At 33.9% G+C, this 19,735-nt stretch overlaps 1 protein-coding gene across 9 annotated transcripts in view; it reads left to right on the plus strand.

Annotated features, from left to right (window-relative positions):
- The window catches only part of LOC130641651 (pleckstrin homology domain-containing family G member 5-like), a 38,469-nt gene that overhangs the window by 17,996 nt on the left and 738 nt on the right, over positions 1-19,735 (plus strand). For 6 of the 9 annotated variants that reach the window (XM_057448540.1, XM_057448541.1, XM_057448538.1 and 3 more), the window contains 12 exons: positions 7,077-7,174; positions 7,364-7,500; positions 7,626-7,699; positions 13,710-13,832; positions 13,945-14,193; positions 14,298-14,498; positions 14,608-14,718; positions 14,882-15,031; positions 15,155-15,292; positions 15,633-15,749; positions 15,875-16,120; positions 17,094-19,235. In XM_057448540.1, the coding sequence (XP_057304523.1) occupies positions 7,077-7,174; positions 7,364-7,500; positions 7,626-7,699; positions 13,710-13,832; positions 13,945-14,193; positions 14,298-14,498; positions 14,608-14,718; positions 14,882-15,031; positions 15,155-15,292; positions 15,633-15,749; positions 15,875-16,120; positions 17,094-19,235 (3,786 nt within the window). The other 3 variants (XM_057448544.1, XM_057448542.1, XM_057448543.1) reach the window with 3 other exon arrangements.

The following is a 19,735-nucleotide window of genomic DNA, read 5'->3' on the forward strand; positions in this document are numbered from 1 at the left end:
AAACATGAGGCAAAAAAAAGTCCAGTAAAAGATGAATATTGCTGGTTTTTTATCTGTACATTTCTTTTAATATATTTCTTATGACATCTTTTTGTGTAATTTCAACCTCACTGTAGTTTTTACAGACATGGAAATTATTTTGCACATATTTCTCTGCCATAGCACATTTTTTATTTTTAGTTGGAACTTTGGAATAACTTTTTTTTCTAAAATCACTAATATTTCTTGGAGACTGTTTAAAACCACACGCGCTCTTGTGCTTACACACATCAAAATATCAATACAGGACATGGATAATTGTAACTAATCTAGCATACCTTAAAGCATCTTGCTTTTATATTTTAAAACTACATGCAACATTTTGCATTCTGTGCAATTTTTAAAAACACAACAACCAATTAATTATAAATTGGATTAGTATATTTTTTTACTTAACATGCAGTAATTTACAATGTATTGTATATTTCCAAGTGTAGGTTATTGTGTTTGAAATATAACATGATTATGTTTAAAAACTTTTATCATGCATCAACTGGATGCATAAGACTGTTTCCATAGCATCAGATTTTGTACAAACTTGGTGGTGTTTATAGAACGGATGTTTTTTAATTTGCTTTAGTGTACTATTGTTATTTAGTAGGACAGTATTTTAATTTTGAAGATTCTTTGATATTAAAGATGTGATGTTAAAAAGTGTAAATAGTTTCCTTCACACATTTTATAAACAACATGACTATTTAGTTTGACATTGGTTTTAACTAGTCTTAGGTTAAAATAATTTTTAGAGCTGATTCTAGTGATATGGAGCTGGTGTAAAATTTGTAGACTAGGTTAGAAGTCAAGTAAAACTCACGAGAAAACTTCTGGTGTTACATTGTGTTTATTGCGGATACTTTTTGTTATCAACCTCTGACACATAAATTAAGTTGAATTTTTAGCTGTTTTTTTTTATTTTAGGTGTAGAAACTTTCGCAAAATTTTATGAATCCAAAAATAATTTTTTTTTAATTCACAAAATTAATGTTTGTGAAAAAAAAGTCTATTTTAGTTTCAATTGTATGCTTTGATGATAAAAGAATCTGTTTTGAGGTTCAATCCTTAAAAGAAATTTTTGGTAATGTGCAAAATGTGATGCTCAATAATTAATGTGGCTCATTTGCAAAGGTTTATATTCGCAAAAGTTTCTATCTGCGAAAGTCCTAATACAGGCATCCAGAAAGGCTACAAAGTCTTTTTTCTTTCTGTCAGTGAGTCCTTTTTTTCTTTCTGTCAGTGGTTTAGTTAAAAAATTCGACTTTGCTTTTGTTTTGTGCAAATATTATGATTAATATGAGGACAAGCTTTTAATATTTCCTAGTAGATGCATTTTTGCAATCAAATATTTTCTTTAAACACTCTTATCTATAGATTTTGAAAGCAAGCACAACAGCAAATTATATCTTAATTTAAAAAGTAATTTGTTTGCTGATGCACTCCTACAACTTTAATGAGTCATTCTCCTTGGATCTGACTAAGAAGCACGAGTAAACAAGGTTAATGACCTACTATCACTATTTGTTTCTAACTTCTTTCAATCTGTTACAAATGATTTTACTCAACATTATGAGCACAAGTGTAACCTGATGAATCAATAAAATGAAGGTAAAGGACTTGAATGTATTGTTTTGAATTGGAATTATCCTATTATAAGTTTTTTGTTTAAACAAATTACATTTTAAAGGTTGGTTCACAACGATTATCTTTGTTGGTAAAGGTTCTTCAGTTCCATTTTTGAATGGTAGATGTAAAATACTGTTGAATAGGAATTTTTTCTCATATTGATAACAAGATGATGTGACAATATTTATCAATATATATCATTCTATGTCTGTAGTTGGTGATTGGTATACATGTTCTTATGTTTTCTGCAAATAATTTGTGTTTCTAGGTTGCTATTTTTGTAAAAGAAACCAGTTTATTTTAGACTCAGATTTAAAAAAATGTTTAGAAACTTAAGGTTAGGCTATCCACAGATTTAAAAAAATTGCTTTTTTAACTTTGATCTTAAAAAATAAAAAAATGTAGTAAAAAAATATTTTGAAACAAAATCGCAACCTGAAACATTTGACACTTAAATTTGTAGCAATTTAGCAACTAAGGCTGAAGCCTCATGGAAAACATGTTTTTTAAGTAGAACTATTAAATGAGTTGAAAAGAGGGAAAAATTAAATGTATGTTTAAAACTCAAGTGGAGTAGTTACCTGGTTGTGTGAGCTAGTTAAGATGGTGAATGTTTTTTCCAAGCTTCTGTGATTTTAATTTGAAAAGTTGGGTATGAAGTATGAAAAAATAAGTAATAGCCAAGGTATGTGCATATGCTCAGTTATTTCTTGATTAGTATACAGGAGGAATTGTTGGCGAGACAAAAAAAAAATGTTTATTACTGAAAGGAGGATATCTCATATTGAATATTTGAATGCTCGTAATAAAAAAAAGTTTGCGTCAGCTCTATGACGATGAAATAATAGATGTTGTGTTATGATAAATTGATTCCTCGGTCTTTATTTTTGACCATTTATCTTTTTTTCTATAGTTTGAATGCATGTCTTTGATTCTTTTTTGAGAACTCAATTATATCTCTTGGTAAAAATACTTTTATCAGATGTCACTAAGTGGATCCATCAGTCTTTTAATTGGCTTTGAAAAAAGACAGGCTTGTTTTTGAGCTGGCATCAAATTAAATTTGTGAGACGTAAAATGGTGTAGAATTAAGGTGGATTTGGTAAATGTGAATAAATTGCGTGATTATGAGTTTTCGTCAAAAAGTGAGTCTACCAAGAGGGCAGATGTTTTATGTAAGATATTTAAAATACTTTTTTTTATATACTAAACTGTCTTGTGAAAAAAGGTTTCAGTAATTTTGTTTACACTAATGCCTTTCCTTGCACAATACGACATGCTTATTTCAGTAATAAATAAGCTATTATAAAATGTCATTTAAATCTTGTTAGAGGTGTTTTTAAAAGACTGACCCATTTCCTGATTTTCTGCCTCAAGTTAATCCCTTTTGAGGAAAAAAGTCAGTTTGTAAGCAGAATATTTCTTGTAGCTTCTGTTATCTATCTTTATTCTTTTATTCAATGCATTTTTTCAATGTTATCAGGCTTGTTTTAATTTGTTGTTAAACAGAGAAGTCCCCCTTAATTGATGATATTTACGATGTTTGTTTTTCCAGCATTGATGTCGTACTACCCAATGTTAAGAAAGTTTTGATTGTAAGGACACAATCGGGATATTCCCATGGATTATTGTCTAGCTAGTTTTTAAACGAAGAATCTTTATTATGCAATCAGTTGTAATATTTTGAATGTTGAGTTTTATAGTTGCTAACTTGAGGAAGGGATGTAAACATTTCAGACATACAAGAGTTGAGATAGTGTACACAGTAGAGTTTTGAAATTTTTGTGCATATTATTTCTGTCATTTGAGTTGATGTTGTTGCAACACTAATTGTAGTGCATACGTTCTCACTATGATGTCAACAGTCTTTTAATTTGGTAACTATGAGTGATGGTTCAGCAATTGAAGCCATAAAACAGTATTGATTTATTGATTAAGAGTATGACATTGCTATCTGTGCACTTGTCATATTGAATACAAAATTACGAGCAGCACGTTCTGTTTTAAGGTGAGTTATATGAAAATGATTAATAAGTAAAAAAAAACAAAAAACGCTGTGTGTAAAGTGGTGGATGGTTAAAAGCCATTATGATAGGAACAGAACGATCACCTTCATTTTTAAAGAAAAAGCTCATATCACTTGATATCAACACGCATGTTTTTGAGAAAACAGATGGAAAAGTGCGGAGGCATACATTGTCTGTGCCACCAACTGTTCTCAGACCACGAACACCACCAGTGAAATACCGCACCTTTTCTCACCAGGTAAGTGGCTACAATGTTTCATACAAAGTATTATTTGGGGGGAAACTTTTGCTTATTGCATTTTGTATTCAGTTATCAAAATACTTATTTCTCTGTGGAATATTTTAAAACTGGTTAATTGCATTCCAAAACGTTACATAAAGTGTACAGCTTTTGCCATTTGTAAAGCAACAATTAAATTTTTGTATTATAAAATGTCTGTCTATATTAGTTCGTTAAAAACACCCAATTTTTTATCAGTTGCAGTGACTTGGATTTCAAGTTAGTGAGCAAGTATTCAGAACTGTAATTTCTAGTTATACCTTGATCCCAATTATTGTTGCTGACGAAGATGTAAAAAAATTCCACCCTAATGATATTTTAACACATCTGTACACACACAGCATGCTGTCTTCAAGCAGTGTGTGTGTAAACATTATGTGATGTTATTTGTTAGTTTCTCTCTCATTAATTGCTTGGCGTGTATTTGGCTGCATCTGTCCTGTTGCAACGAGCATATAAAGTATGCAGTATATACAAAATTTAATACATAAAATGTCTTTCTACAGTTGCTTAATTTCGTATTTTTCTCAAACAAACACAAGCAAATAAAGCAAACGTGTAGATAATTTGTTTAGAAGTGTAGGTAGTTTTTAAATTGCGATTTTTCTTCCCATATATTTAAACTGTAATTAGAGCATGATATTCAAGGGAGTAGTGAATTATTAAAATGGCTTGATGCATTTATTAAATATATGTGTACCCTGGTTTCTACATGCTTTAGATTTCAATATCGTAAATACATATGAATTGTTAATTAATAGAAAACTTAGTAGATTGAAACCAGGACTCATAGTTGTTTTAATTAAACATAAAACAGGGCTAGCTTTTCTGTCAATATATTTTGACTCTTTTACTCATTGAGCATGATCTAGAAGATATCAGAGTATGACTAACGACTAAAACTTTTTGAAAACTGATGTGAAGAAAGAATTTGTGGTTGTATACTAAATAAAAAAGTCTTTGTTACTTACGAATATAATTTATTTGAATAGGAGTTAGCTGGCTTCACAACTTAATTAGTGCTTTAAGAAATATCATCAGCGTTAGAAAGTTGTTTAAAATCGTTTCATGTGCGTATTATGAGAGCTGTGGTCGGCCACCATGAACGATTGATGCGTCAAAATTTTGGAAGAAGCGAAAGTTTAAGTTCTTTGTGTCGACAACAGTCGTTTCAAGATTTTGCTGTAAGTTTCCCTTGTGTCATAGTATTTTCAGGAAATCAACTTTCGTTTGTGTTGTTATAATGTTGTGAAAAATGATATTGAAATGAAAAGCATGTTTTATGAGCATTTGAGGTTATTTTTTTAGGCGGATCTTTTGTAAGATAATCCCACAGTTCAATGAATTTACTGAGGGCTAGTGTAGTTGTTTTTAATGAAAGCAAATGAGACAGAAGTGTAACAAAGTCATCAGATTAGTTGGAGTGAATTTCACTGGTGCACACTGGTATGAGGAACGATTCACTCTTTACTTATAACTAACGTACAAGAGAAACAACGTCTTATTTGTCTTCAGCATACAACGAATGAATTAGTCTCTCAACTTACTTCACATTTTTATTTAGTTGCTAGGTTTCTTAAGGATTTTTGTTTTTGTGTGTTTTGTGTTCGGCAAATTGTACTTTTGTTTGTCGTGAGTTCAGTCATATTTTACGTGTATTTGTGACATAGTGGGAAAACATAGTATGTTTTGCAAAAAGTGCGTGAGAGAACTTATGTGAAAGCATGCTATCTCGCTTTAAAAAGTGTATTGTGCATTCCTTGTGTAGTATCAATGTTGTATTTGAAAGTGTGGATAGAGACTTAATTAGTTGTATTAAACAAGATTTTAACGAAAACAATGCCATCTTATTCCTGTCATTACCTTCGACGCTACGTATGAATTGATAGGATTATAAAGCCTATTTAAGCCGCGTTGTCAACTGGATGACTTACTGTGCAATACAATGTTAGCATTATATCAAAACTAAAAGTCATGACTCCCTACAATATGCGCACTGCATAAATAAACTGGTTTCTTTATAAGTCATAAAAAATAACGAGTGTTTCTCTTTCTTCTAGTGATGGTTGTATATATAAGCTAAATATTTAGATCAAAACAAATTTTTTCTTTCATTAGCTTTTTGGATACGCTCTTTTTTATTAAAACAACTTTTTCTAACGAAATGGACTATACACTTTTATGTGATCCAAAGAATTAGCTAAGAACGAAGTAAAAGTATTTAAGCTTGACTATGAAATAAAATTCAAATGCAAGTGTAATCAAAAAAACTTCATAAATCCAAACCTAAAAAAGTTGATGATAAAAACAACGCCATGCTGCTACTCGCTTGTGGCCTTGTAAAATGATACTCATCAAATCCATAATGGCGGATTAACGTTTGATCAAGGTAGACATTGTTTTGGTCAAACTGCATTCTTGCAATCTATTACCATATAAAGAAGATAAATGTATGCATATTGAAGTAAATTAAATGCGTATTTCTAACGTCCCTTTAATTTCCCCTATTTCTATGATTTTTTTTACACATTGCGTAAATTTTGTGATGTAAAAGATTGTTGTTGTTATTGTTGTTGTTGGTGGTGGTGTTGGTGTTGTTGTTGTTGCTTATATATATAAACTTCTGAATTTCGTAAACAACGCTGTTAACCTACAATTTAATACAATAACCAATACTACGGTGCTAGTTGTAGCTTAATTCTGATGTTAATGTGGCAGATTATAATTTTATTTAAACATTGGTAAAAACATTTTTTTGGCCATTAAATGTTGGTTCTGAATATGGAATCGAAAGTAAAAACGAAATTGTTATAATTTTTTATGAGCCTGCGTTATGATACAACTAAACGTTGCTATTATCAACACAACCTTTTGTTAGAAACATTATTTTATAGAAACCCAGCAACAAGAAGTTGGGATACTGTAACACGTCTTTTTAAAAGTCTACAAAAAATTCAATAGTACTGCGATGCAAAAATCAGTTTCAGTTCAGTTTGCTTTTACGTTCTTCTCAATAATTAAGTATCAAAACTTTATTGCCATCTGGTTTTGATTGACTTCAGCGTTTGCTGTATGCGTTGAGAAAATTTAACTGGCTGGTTTAATTTTAGGATTCATCGAAAGAATTATTTACACTACAATTTTACGACAACGAAGAGAATGTATTGGACGTGGAAAAAGTCCCTGTGCGTAAGGGGAAGTCTCTCAAGTGAGTTTTTTGTTCGAACCGCCCAAACAGTTTTGTTATAATTTGCACTGCAACGTCAAACCAATCATTTAGTTTTTTTGAAATCTTTTGTTTTGGGTACTTTCCCGTCAATCTTGATATTCTTCATCACACAACGAAAAAGAAAGTTTTGGTAGCGGGGTAGTTTATCTATTGTCATATATATATTAGGGACTCGATTGAAACACTTCTCACCAACCGTGGCTTGGATTTTAACACCCACTCAGTCTTTCTTGATTCATCGAAGACGCCCCTACCATTGGCCTTCGACACCTTTCCTCTCGGTGGTAACACGCTCCACGTTAAAGGTAAGTAACGCTTAGCCCAGCAGATATTTCTTCCTTTTATTGGTTTTAAAAGATGAATCAGAAATTTGTTTTGAATATCAGGTACGACTCCATTGTAGTTCATTTTTTATTTTTTTTATTTTTAGCGAACCAGGCCATGAAAGTGGATGAGCGGATTATGATACTGATGAAGAATGCAGAAGAAGATAAGAGGCAGCAGGTTAGCTTTCATTACCAATCAATTTTAGAAAACTTTGTCTCGCGGCTCCTGTTGGCTACGTCTTCGTTGTCAAACACCTTTAACCCTATTCGGGTTGGGTTTTTTCGAACATATTATGACCAGGGGGCGGATTATAACTTTTTATAGGCTTGTCTAAATTGAATGAAAGCACACTTATAGTACATCACAAAAGGAACAAAATAGCGTTAATAAATTTTTGCTTGCGTCAGCACATTTTCTATGACGTCATCAAAATGCCACTATCTGCTTAAAATACAATTACTTTAGTTCTAGAGCGAATTTTTACATTCTGTTTGAAGTTTCGGAAAGCTAAATAAAAGTTATTTAACATATTTTCCGGTTTTTACATGGATCGCATGAAAAATTGTAAAAATATTGCCCGAAAATCCGTTTTTCCCCGATTTTCGGGTAAATCCGAAAAAAACGGGAAATCGGATTAATCACGTGTCCAAAACATGGCAAATGATTCTTCTTGGTGAAACAAAGTTGTGTTGTAAGTTTCAAGTTCTAAACATCCTAACAAGAGTTATTATATTTTCCCCAATATAAGGGTTTCATAGAGATTTTTAGGGGTAGTTTTGAGTAATAGCCAATATCAAAGCCTCTAAAAGGTATGGTACCTAAAAATTTTGCATGCAGGTGTCTAATAGAACTCAGTAAGTATTGTAGCTATACAACATAGCATTAAAGAGTTATTAAAAAAAACCGTCGTCAACCGGGGGGGGCCCCTGGACCGAATAGGGTTAAATGAAAATCTCTCATACTATTAATAATCTCGCTTCGCTCTCCTTCTTCTGTTAACAGCCTCGTTTTCATATCTACCTTTTTCACTGCGTAATCAGTTTCGTTATATTTATGCTTCTTGCTCCTCTAATTGTGTTACCTTGTGTGCACTATACATTTCAAATTTAATCCAACATTATTATTTTGCTTAATATAATAAGTCGACTTACGCGCAAGTTGTTGACAGTCGTTTTGTTGTTCTGTTTATTATCTCACCAATGATCGTTTTGTGTTCACGAGGCGTAACTTATTTATTGGTTGAAAATGTTGTTGTTGTCGTTGTTGTTATTTCGTAATATGAAGTTGTTATCCTTTTCGTTACCTAACTTTTTTTCTCGATTACCCAGTCATTTTCCTTTTAGTGCTGATTAATTAGTTCTAATGTTAATGTTTCATGGTTTGTACTTCATTTCTTGCTTGCATATGTAACTGTAACCGGATATCGTAATGATAGTGGTTTACACACGAGGCTGTACTAATTTAGTTTTACTACGGGCTAGTTTTAAACGAGAACAGGCATAGTTGAGTGGACCAGAGCTGGTCTTTATCAGGCACCAGTCTGGTTAATTGGAACGTAGTTGGTTTCAAGCGGGAATAAAGCTAGTTAATTGGACCAAAGACAGCCATTCAAAAACACAACACTTGTTGATTAAAACAGATAAAAAACAAGATAATTGGAACAAAGTTTTATTTAACGGGCGTCAGACTAATTGCTTGGGACAGGAACCAGTCTAGTCAATTTTTGAAAGAATAGTGGGACGATTTAAAATAAAATTGAGAACTGTTTTTCATTTATTAAACGTTTTTGGAAAAAATAGCTGGTTATCATAATAAAAATGTTGCGCTTCTTACATATGAAGACTGTATAGAGGTCACGTCCCTGTCAGCTTTAATGGAGATCTAAAGTGCTTTATTTTGTAACAAATTCAACTAAATCACTTTTATTACGTTTTACACATGTGCATATCATTAAACCATCATCCTTTGCGAAAAATTTATCTTCGTTGGACGAAAAAATGCAGTTGCTCAGACAATGCCTTTTAATTTTTATCAAGAAAATTTTTTTCGTGTGCGTCTCTTTAATTTGTGTTACCACGACAGTTTTTCGCAAAGTTGTAGACACATTTTAATTAAGATTACTTACTCACCACACCACCATATGTGACATGTGTTTTTAAAACTTAATCACTTTTTACACAAGTCAATCAAATGGCGATTTAAACATGGTCAAAATTTGTTGAAGAAAGCAGTGTAAATACAATACTCGCTTTTGTTTTCTATCTAAATTGTTCAATTAGTGCGAACTCTCTGGAGAGAGCAGAGTTGTTAAAATTCAGACGTCGAAACTCTTTGTGTGTGTTTCAACGAAAAGAAGAAAAAAAACGCTACGTCGATTTTATTAGTATAATTTCGTGTTAGTTGTTGGAAGTGATCAACGCTTGTTGTTTTTGTATTCAGGAAGCCAGAACAGTGTATTTTTAACATCTAACTTGTTTTTTTGATTAATGTGACTTCGACAACCCCCGTTTATGTGGTATTGTTAACTTGATCAACAAGAGAAGAACTTCAGACATATTTTTAATTATTTTTTTTCATTTGAGAGAAGTCTTACAGTATGATGTTTATCAGGTACTGAAGAAATATTAACATTGGATTGCTTGCTGTATGAGTCGATCGTTTCATCGGAATATTTAACATTTGTTTTTTTCTTAATGCTGTTTTTTTGTTAGATTTTCGCTTAAAGTTCGGAAGTGAGTGAGACTGTTCTCTTGTCTCTTAACCACTCTTCAAGTAAGCTTCGTGTAAACGTTTCACGTGGTGAACCGAACTTTAAAAGTTATTTTCTCACTACGTTCAGTATAATGAAATAACAGAAGAATCGGTTTTAAAAGATTTTTTTTTTAATTCATAGAGAGCTTGGTCATGTGATAATTTAAAACTTTTGTGTTTTTGTTACTTTGTTGTGAAGGACGTTTTTACTTCTTGTTAGAAAAGATATATAAAAGTGGTGAAAAAGCGTGTGTGTATCACATAGTGTAGAGAGCAATTGACAGAATGAGATTATATAAAAAAGAAACAGCGTACATGCAAGAGCGAAGTTTCTCTATGTCCAGTAACGATGTCGTGAAACGTCGACGAAAAGTTTCAGCGGCGAAAAGATGTAACCGACACTCGTGGTCGGATTTTACTCCGTACGAGGTCAATAACAACGCCAATAATCGATATTCGTGGACAGAAGGTGACGATAAGCTTGAAACGCCACCGAGGCGTCAGACCTCTCTTATTCAGAATGAGATGCTGCGTAGAACTTGGACAGGAAGTGAGATTAAACTACCTCACAGCAATAATAGTGTAAAACTTTACGACAGGCGAAATGCTTTTAGCATAACCAATCTAGCCTTTTCATCACCGACAGACAAGAAAACGCCGGAGAGTAAATGGAGCGGTATTAGACGAAAGATTAGTGCTACGGTATGTTCAAATTGTTTTTACGTCTCACTGACCTCTCCCATCTAAAAAGCACTCTCGGTTTCCGTATGTTTTTCGTATTCTTAACCCTTCGCCAGATAAGTTTATGTTTTAAATTTTTGTCGTTGTATTTAAACTTTCAAAATACCAGCTATTCGATGTTGGCCTTCTGAATGCATATGTGTGAACTGCTTCAAGTTTGTCTTCTTTTACCATCTTTGCTCTCTCTGCACCTGCTCAAAAATTATCTTGTATGTTTATTTTTTATCTTTCTATGTATATGTCTTTTTTCTGTGTTATGTTTCTGTTGACTTGCGTTGATGATTTGTTTACATGAGATCAATGAATGAATGTTGACAAACAAGACGGCGAAACATGAAACGTGGTTTATTCTTAACTTGTTGATTTTGTAATAAATATGTTTAAGAGTGTAGTGATAGTTTATCTTGTTTTGTTTTTATTTCATTGAAGGTTTTGTGGTCTGAAACAAACCGGCGATTGCGGTTTCTCGTAATATTTTTATTATAACCACTCAACGCATAACAACTTCCAGATCGGAGACATTACTGAGTTACGCAATAATTAAATGCCCTCACCTGCGCCTAGTGTAAACGTGCGCTTATCTTGTGCGTTGCGAAGGATTAAGGGTGTATTCACACTATTGCGTAATTCTAGCATATTGCATGTATACGTACAAATAACCCGGCATGTGTAAAACTCTCCCTCGTTCTTTATTAAGATTCGACTATCTACATCAGCCATTCTACTTTAAAATCTACCGCAAAATGTTGTGTATGATTATTCAAATGTTGGTTTGTGTATTTCTCGGTTAATTCGTACTCGCTGCATCATCATTTTAGGTTACTTCGTATACGTGTTATTTCAGATGATCAAAGTTTTGCTATGACTTATGTGGTCAATAAATAGCTTTTTAATTTTATTAAGTGCAGTAACGTATCCTGTCGGCTTCCGTGGTTTTGATGAAAGTGATCTTTATAATGTTTCTATGTATGGCTTTTAACTAAGTTTGACATAGTTCATTACCGTTATAAATTAATTAGTTCAGAAAAGCTTTGGTTTCTATTCGACACATGTAAGATTAAATTTTTGTTAGCTACGGCATCAAATGTATTATAAAGCATTTACCATCTTGTGAAAACTTTCCCTTGAACAATTTCTTGTCTACATAGCAACACGCGACTGTGAGAATACGAGAATGTATTTTCTTTGGCTCATTCAAATTCTTCATTACGAATTTCGCATTTGAAGTTGTGTGGAGTGAAGTGCTCATGTTTATTACACACGTAACGTGGCTACTTCACGAACGTTCGTCATTTCAACATGTTTCAGTTGTTATAACGAAATGATTCTTTTTTTGTCGTAGGATTATTCTAAATGTGCAGAAGTTGTGAACTTTTCTAATTGCTTCTTTACTCATCAACAATTAACTGTAATTGTGTGGTAGATCATAACGCTACATTGAGAAGTGCTTACTTCATTTGAAGTTTGATTTCTGCTCACCTAACTTTGCGTGTACATAGTTAAATTTGCTTTTCATGAATACAAGTGTTTGTATTAACTTCGTTATTTCTACTTACTTCACTGTTGTTGATGTTTTGTTAAGATAGTTTTAAGTCGAATGTTAAATTTTGAGAAATCTTTACCAGTATAGCATACCGGTTGTATCTGACATGAAGTGAAGCTTGTATTGATGTAATCCGCGTAATTATTTAATTAGTCGATCGAGGGGTTTCTTTATCAGGTTTTTCAATCGACCTTTCTTTCTTTCTTACTTTATAATTATAAAGATCAGTAAGGTGAACTAAGGCGATGATAATTCCTTAAATGGATTTGTTATTTTTAATGAGTTTTTTTATTGCGCGAAGAATGTTTGTTTGTCCACTGTATTGTGAATGATATGTTGAAATCACGTTGAAGTAGTTGACGACAGTTTTTAAGTCATCTGTCTTTTCTTGTACGTTGTGGTACTGGTGTGGTACTGTAGAAAAGTTTTTCGAAGTGTCAATATGATCATCTTCTTTTCTTACATCAGTAGTCGTGCTTGGTTTTATGTCGTCAGCTGTATCGAGTGTTTCAAAATATTTGAAAACATGTGTTTACTTTATCTTTTTTTACTGGTTGAAAAAGAATATATTATTTTCATGTAAACGGGGGGGAGGGGGGGTCTAAGAAACGAAATTCATTATCTTCTTGTGTCTAATAATCGTCATTTAACGTGGTCTATGCCTAGTTCTCGATGTATACAGCGTTTATCTGTTCCATAGAAGTGAATGTTATTTATAACTTATGACGTAATAATCACAACAATGGAGATGAAGATTAATAGAAATGCTTTTGCAGGAGAAGTATTCCTGGATCAAAATGGTACCCTAGCTATGACAGAATTACAAACGAATAACAATAATAATAATGACCAGCTTATGCGGTTGCCGGAGAAAGAAAATTTTAAGAAATCTCCTATTGCATCTCCTGCTCGGCGCCGTAAATTAAGTTGGGTTGGTTTAAAAGATCAGGTAGTTGCAGCGCATATATCTGCAACAACATCTGTATCTTCTCCTAGCAGTCGGAGGCGTAAAATTAGTAGGGCTGGAGTTAGAGTGGCGGAAATGGTCCGCTCTATAAGTGCGAATAATATACAGGTAATTCAACAGTGCAGCCGATTTTTTATTCTTTGGTTTTATGATGCGGGGTGTAGTCAACTCCGTTACTTTTTTAGGGGCAACGACAAAAGAAAAACCTGATTTCATTATATAAAGATGATGACGCAACAGTGGGCGGGAAAGTTTTACCCAACGCTACAAATAAACTCCGTAAAAGTGGAATATTCAGTAGTGCGAAGGTATGTAAAAATGACACTTCATTGCAACTCTTTTACAAACGCATTTAATAACACTGGTAATGACAAGAGTATTTTCTTGCTATCCTTAATAATGTTGTGCTTGTTTTACTAGGACGTCAGCATAAAAAGTCTCACAGATGTCCTCACTCATTATGGATTGAATGGTTTCGATCTCGACATTGATATTGGTGAAAATGTACCTGCTGAGACTACCGCCGACATTATCCTGGAAGACTCATGGACCGACGTCATCACGGAGACCGAGACAATGTCGAGACAGCAGAAGATTCAGCAGGAAGCGATTTGGGAATTATTGATTACAGAACGCAATTATTTACGAAAAGTCCGAGTAATTATTCAGGTATAAATTGCCTCGTTAAAATTTTTCCTGGGAAGTTGTTTATAACAAATTTAAGGTGGCTTTATTTTACGTGTGGAAAATGTGACCATGCTGTTTTACTTCAGGTGTTTGAAAAATGTTTGGTCAACTTGCAGAGAGAAAACTTCTTAACAGAAGTCGAAAATCAACGTTTATTTTCGAACATCAATGACGTGTTTGAAGCTAATTTGACATTCTGGCAGGAATATTTAAAACAAGTTGTGGAAGAGGCGCGCAGCACCAAAAAACCAATTAAACCGAGCCAGTTGTTAGATTCGTTTGCCAAGGTAAGAATTTTATACACATCTTTTTTAAGGCAGTTGAGAGTATTTTTTTGTCAGTAGTGATGTGTCCATCACAACACTAAAAATTGTATTTGTTTTTAATTTGTTTTAGTTCGAAGATTTGTTCGAACCCTACATCAAATATTGTTTGGAGGAATCATCGTGTGTAAAATACCTCAAATATGTCAAAAACACTCATGATCACTTTGAGGAATACTTGACGGTAAAGATTTTTGGCTTATTTTCCCCTCCTCTCCCCCCCCCCCCCCTAATACTATGTCATAGGAAGCAAATTTGTTAATAAACGGGGAAGAGTGATGCAGGAACTACTTACATTATAGTCATTACTAATTTCTCAAAAAATTTTCGTTAATACTCTCTTATAGTGGTGTGAAAACCATCAGCAGTGTAATCGTTTGAAACTAGCAGATTTATTAGTAAAGCCTATGCAGCGTGTGACCAAGTATGGACTGTTGTTAAAAACTGTACTTGGAAAAACTACCGACGAAGAAGAACGTCTATCATTGCTTAATATGGTAAGTTTAAACCGAGAATTTTATTTATTATTTAATTATTTTTTTTCTATTAATATTTTTTTAGACGAATTAAACAATACTGAATCTTTCAAAGCAAGTATTTCGATTTTAACTATTTTCTAGATTAACCAAGTTGAACAGTTCGTTACAAAGATCAATACAACGTTGCGTTTAAGACACGAGCAACAAAAATTAGAAGGCGTGTTGAGAAGAATCGAATCGTATAATCCAGTTGAAGTAGCAAATGAAGAGGTCGAACGAGTACGTCAAATGTTCCATACTTATTCGTCGTACAACGACCTAATTTTATCATAGTTCGGGATTTATTTTGTAATTTAAGAAATGACAAAAGCTTAAACATTGAGGTTTTGGTTTGTCTCAAATTTCACAAATTTTTACAAAAATCTCGTTTTAAAATAAGTTTTGTTTTTTGTTTGTCCAAAATGTTTTTTTGACTTTGATCCACTAAATTAAAAACACGCGAAACTAAAAATATTTCTGTGCTTGATTGTAAAGTCTACTTTTAATTAGTTTTTTTGTCATTCTGATGATTTTCGCGCTGATAATTAAGTGTGTCAACATCAATCGCTTTCTCGTTTAGGTTATATCTGATTACTGTAACTTTAATCTTCGTGGGAAAATCCCGGGTTTGCCGGAAAAAGAGCAGAGATGTATTTTACTGGAGGGACCCATGAAAATGATTGAAAAACATGGCAGAGTAAGTTTTGTCATCGCTTTTGTGGGTTTGTGTTTTCTCTTGTATAAATCTCAACCATGGAGGGGATGTAACTTGGTGATTTAATTTCTGTTGATGTGTAATTTTAGTATGTATTTATTTTACAGAGTGAGGTTCACGTATTTCTGTTCACCGATGTGTTAGTGTTGGCTAAGATGAAGAAAGGTAGCGACAAGCTGCGTATAATTCGTCAGCCGTACCGATTAAGTAAAATCCTTATTCATCCTCTGCGAGATGTTGGATCATTTGTTCTGATCTACTTAAATGAGTACGATGTGCTAGTAACTGCTTTTACGTTAGAAGTAAAAGTGAACGAACATCTAAATTGGATACAAACCATCGAAAAAGCTAAAGTAGGTTTTTTGTACAATCTGTCGTTTTAACCCTATTCGGTCCGGGGTTTTTCGAACATACTATGACCGTCCGCCCCCCCCCCTCAATAACTTTTCATAGGGTTGTTCAAATTGAATCAAACATGGCACACTTATATTACGTCATAAAAGGAACAAAATGGCGCCAATAAACTTTTGCTTGCGTCAGCACATTTTCTGTGACGTCATCAGAAGCTTGAAAATTGTTAAAAATGCCACTATCTGCTTGAAATATAATTACTTTTGTTCTAGAGCGTATTTTTAAATTCAGTTTGAAGTTTCTGAAAGCTAAATAAAAGTTATTTAACATATCTTCCGGTTTTTACATGGATCGGATAAAAAATTGCCAAAAATTGCCCGAAAATCCGTTTTTTTCCGATTTTCGGGTAAAATCCGACAAAATCGGGAAATCGGATTAGTCACGTGTTCAAATTATTCCAAATGATTCTTCTTGATGAAACAAAGTTGTGTTGCAGGTTTCAAGTTCTAAGGATAATCCTAACAGGAGTTATTATATTTTCCCCATTATAAGGATTTCATAGAGATTTTTAGGGGTAGTTTCGAGTAATGGCCAATATCAAAGCCTCTGAAAGGTATGGGACCTAAAAAATTAGCATGCAGGTGTCTAATAGATAAATGTTGAAACTCAGTAAGTATCATAGCCATATAACAAAGCAATCAGGAGTTATTAAAAAAAAACCGTCAGGGGGGGCGGAATCCGCCCCCCCCGGACCGAATAGGGTTAAGGTATTTTTTGTAAAGTCACTACGTGAGAACCGATAAAACACGCGTAAGAACCGATAAAACACGCCGATATTTGCGACAGCTTTACTATCTGTCGTGATAAATGTCTATTTTACTTATTTGAATACAGGCATGTCTTCCATTGTATAATTTCAAAAGTGCTTGTTGTATATTAAGTTTAAAAGGACAAAATTTTAATTCGTGTTTTTAGAATCGCTATTTAAAAGCACGAGTGGGAAATGGTTCTACGTTGGACTTTTTTGACGATGAAGCGTCAAGCTTGTTGTCTCCTTCAACGTCCGTTCAGTATGTGCAAGATATTTCTCCGTCACCCGATCGTCGATCGATGACGGTAGTTGGTGAAGATCCTCGTACCTTTTCCACACAAGAAGGACAGCCAGCGATTGTTGTCACCGACGATTTGCGCAGTCGTTCATCAGTTGCAATAACGGACCATTCTCGTCATCAGTCTATTCCTGCAACAAATGAAGTTGCGGTAAAACGGTCTCTATCTGATCCGAAGTCTGGACCATGGAATCGCGATAAAAAAAATCGTTCACGCCCTATATCGCTTGTTTCAGATCGCGACACAGCGTCTTGGGTATTAAATAACGAAGAGCGGAACCGGTCAGGATCTATTCCTAGTGATATTTCGGAGGGCCGCTCCTCCGGAATCGGCGACAGTTTTCGTAGCATTAATTCTGACGGCGCAGTTCAGTTGAGCAGGGACAGTGGTTTGAGTATGAAAGCTTTTAACAGCTACACAGAAGTTTCATCTGTAGCAAAACTAAAAGCGCGATTTGAGTCGGATTGTCACAGTCCGACAGAAGAGAGTAGCAACAGTTCAATATCAACAACCTCTCCCCTAGCTGTCGGTTCGGAAGCTATATCAACATCTCAGTGCAGCACCACCACGACAACCACGCCTGTGGCGAGGCGGACCACTCCACCTGATTTTATGGAGCATCATAGTACTATACAGGAGGAAGAAGAACAGTCATCAAACAATAGTTGTGATAAAATTACAGAACCGGTTCCGTTTACATTCGATATAGAAGATGATAGTTGTGAATCATTGATGACATCGAATGACGGAAGTAGTACTATACAACCTTCGAGTCAGGATTCACCGTACGAAAATATCGACCATATAAAGCAGTCAATCATAAACGTGTCAATGACAGATAAATTATCTAATAGTAAAATAAAATATTTTGAAGATTTCTGTGTTCAATGCGATCTTTCCCACGACAAAATTGAAGAAGTAGTTGAAGAGATAAAAGTAAACGCCTCTACACAAAGTGAGGACAGTATACACGAGCGTGACGTTATTCACACTGCAATTCAATGTGATAGTTGCTTATTATGTGACGTTAGTACGCAATGCGGAGATTTTATACATTTGTCGGGTACCTGTGATAGTGACACTGAGGATGGTGAAATTCATCCAGTAAAGGTGCCTTTTATGTCAGAAACGGCCATTCGACCCTCATCTGCACCTCCGACGTATATTCACACTCCTATGTTAGATATGTTAACTGGAAAAAAACAGCCACGCAGTATTTTAAAACATTCGTTCTCAGATTTAAATTTGACAACAGTTCATGATTACCCAAATGATGATATAAATGTTATTCATAGCAGATCGCGCAGTGATGAACCACAAACGACGAAACGTCATCGCAATTCTACGCCTGCGTATGAATTTCCGGGAATGAAAGCATTACAAACACTATCCGAATCCTTAGAATCGTCTTTACGTAGACAAACAACTGGTGAAAAGTCTACTACTGTCAAAAGTTATGACGAAAGTAGTAATTTACAGAACGCAAGTAATACCAGCTGTATAAGTCAGAAAAGTACCCCTCCGTCGCTACGTAAAGTAGCTCTTATAAACAGTAGCTCTCCAGTACAATTAAGGACTACTAATGCTAGTAGGTTTGACCAGGCTTCAATGGCACGTACGAACAGTGATGTGAGTCATACACTTGTACCGTTGCGAGATCATTCCACGAAAAAGAAGTCTGAAAACAAACGAAACACATGGCATGACTTTGATTCCGTAGCTTTATTAGAACGAATTGAGCAAACAAAATATGGACCAGAAGGTAGAACTGGCCACGAGGCAAATTCGCCGATGAGTAACTCTACAGTGAAGAAGTCAATGTCCAAATCTACGGAGTGTTTAAATGCTCCAAAGAAGCAAATGAGTTTTAAGAAAACGTTGCTTAAAAAGTTTTCTACGGCTAATGTTTTTGAGCGTCAGGATGGTGGTTCGTCGTCGTCTCATGATGATTCTGTGGAGGAGAAAATGACGAAAAAACAACTTGAAAAAGAGAGAAAAAGAATGAAGGTAGTTTAATCAATCTAAAATGTCTTCATCGTTACGAATATACTTAAGTTAAATATCTTCTCTGCTATTACCTGTTCACAATTTTAAAACTGTCGCACGATCACTTTGAGAAAATGAAGCAACATTTTACAAAAGAGAAAACCAAGATTTTCAGGATCAAGTGTTAAAAAAAAATCTCTTAAAGGTTTTAATGAAATAAATTTTAAAAAAAGTTAAAAATAATTAACAAAATAATTAAAGAAAAAACAAACAAACCATAGTTGAGAGGAAATTGTTTGTGTTACCAGCGATATCTTTGAAATGTAAACATGTGTGATCTCTTACAATTTCGTAAGACTAGAAGATGAAGGTTAAAAACATGTGATTGAAAACACGCCATGTTTTCTTCATCATTTTCGTATAACAAGGATTATTGTTCCCATCAGTTAGAATCTATTGTACCCACTACACCCTTTCTCACCCTCCCCACTGACGGCTGATTTGTTTGCTATTTTAAAATT

The sequence above is a fragment of the Hydractinia symbiolongicarpus genome, chromosome 4, assembly GCF_029227915.1.
Source record: "Hydractinia symbiolongicarpus strain clone_291-10 chromosome 4, HSymV2.1, whole genome shotgun sequence".
Taxonomy (NCBI): Eukaryota; Metazoa; Cnidaria; class Hydrozoa; order Anthoathecata; family Hydractiniidae; genus Hydractinia; species Hydractinia symbiolongicarpus.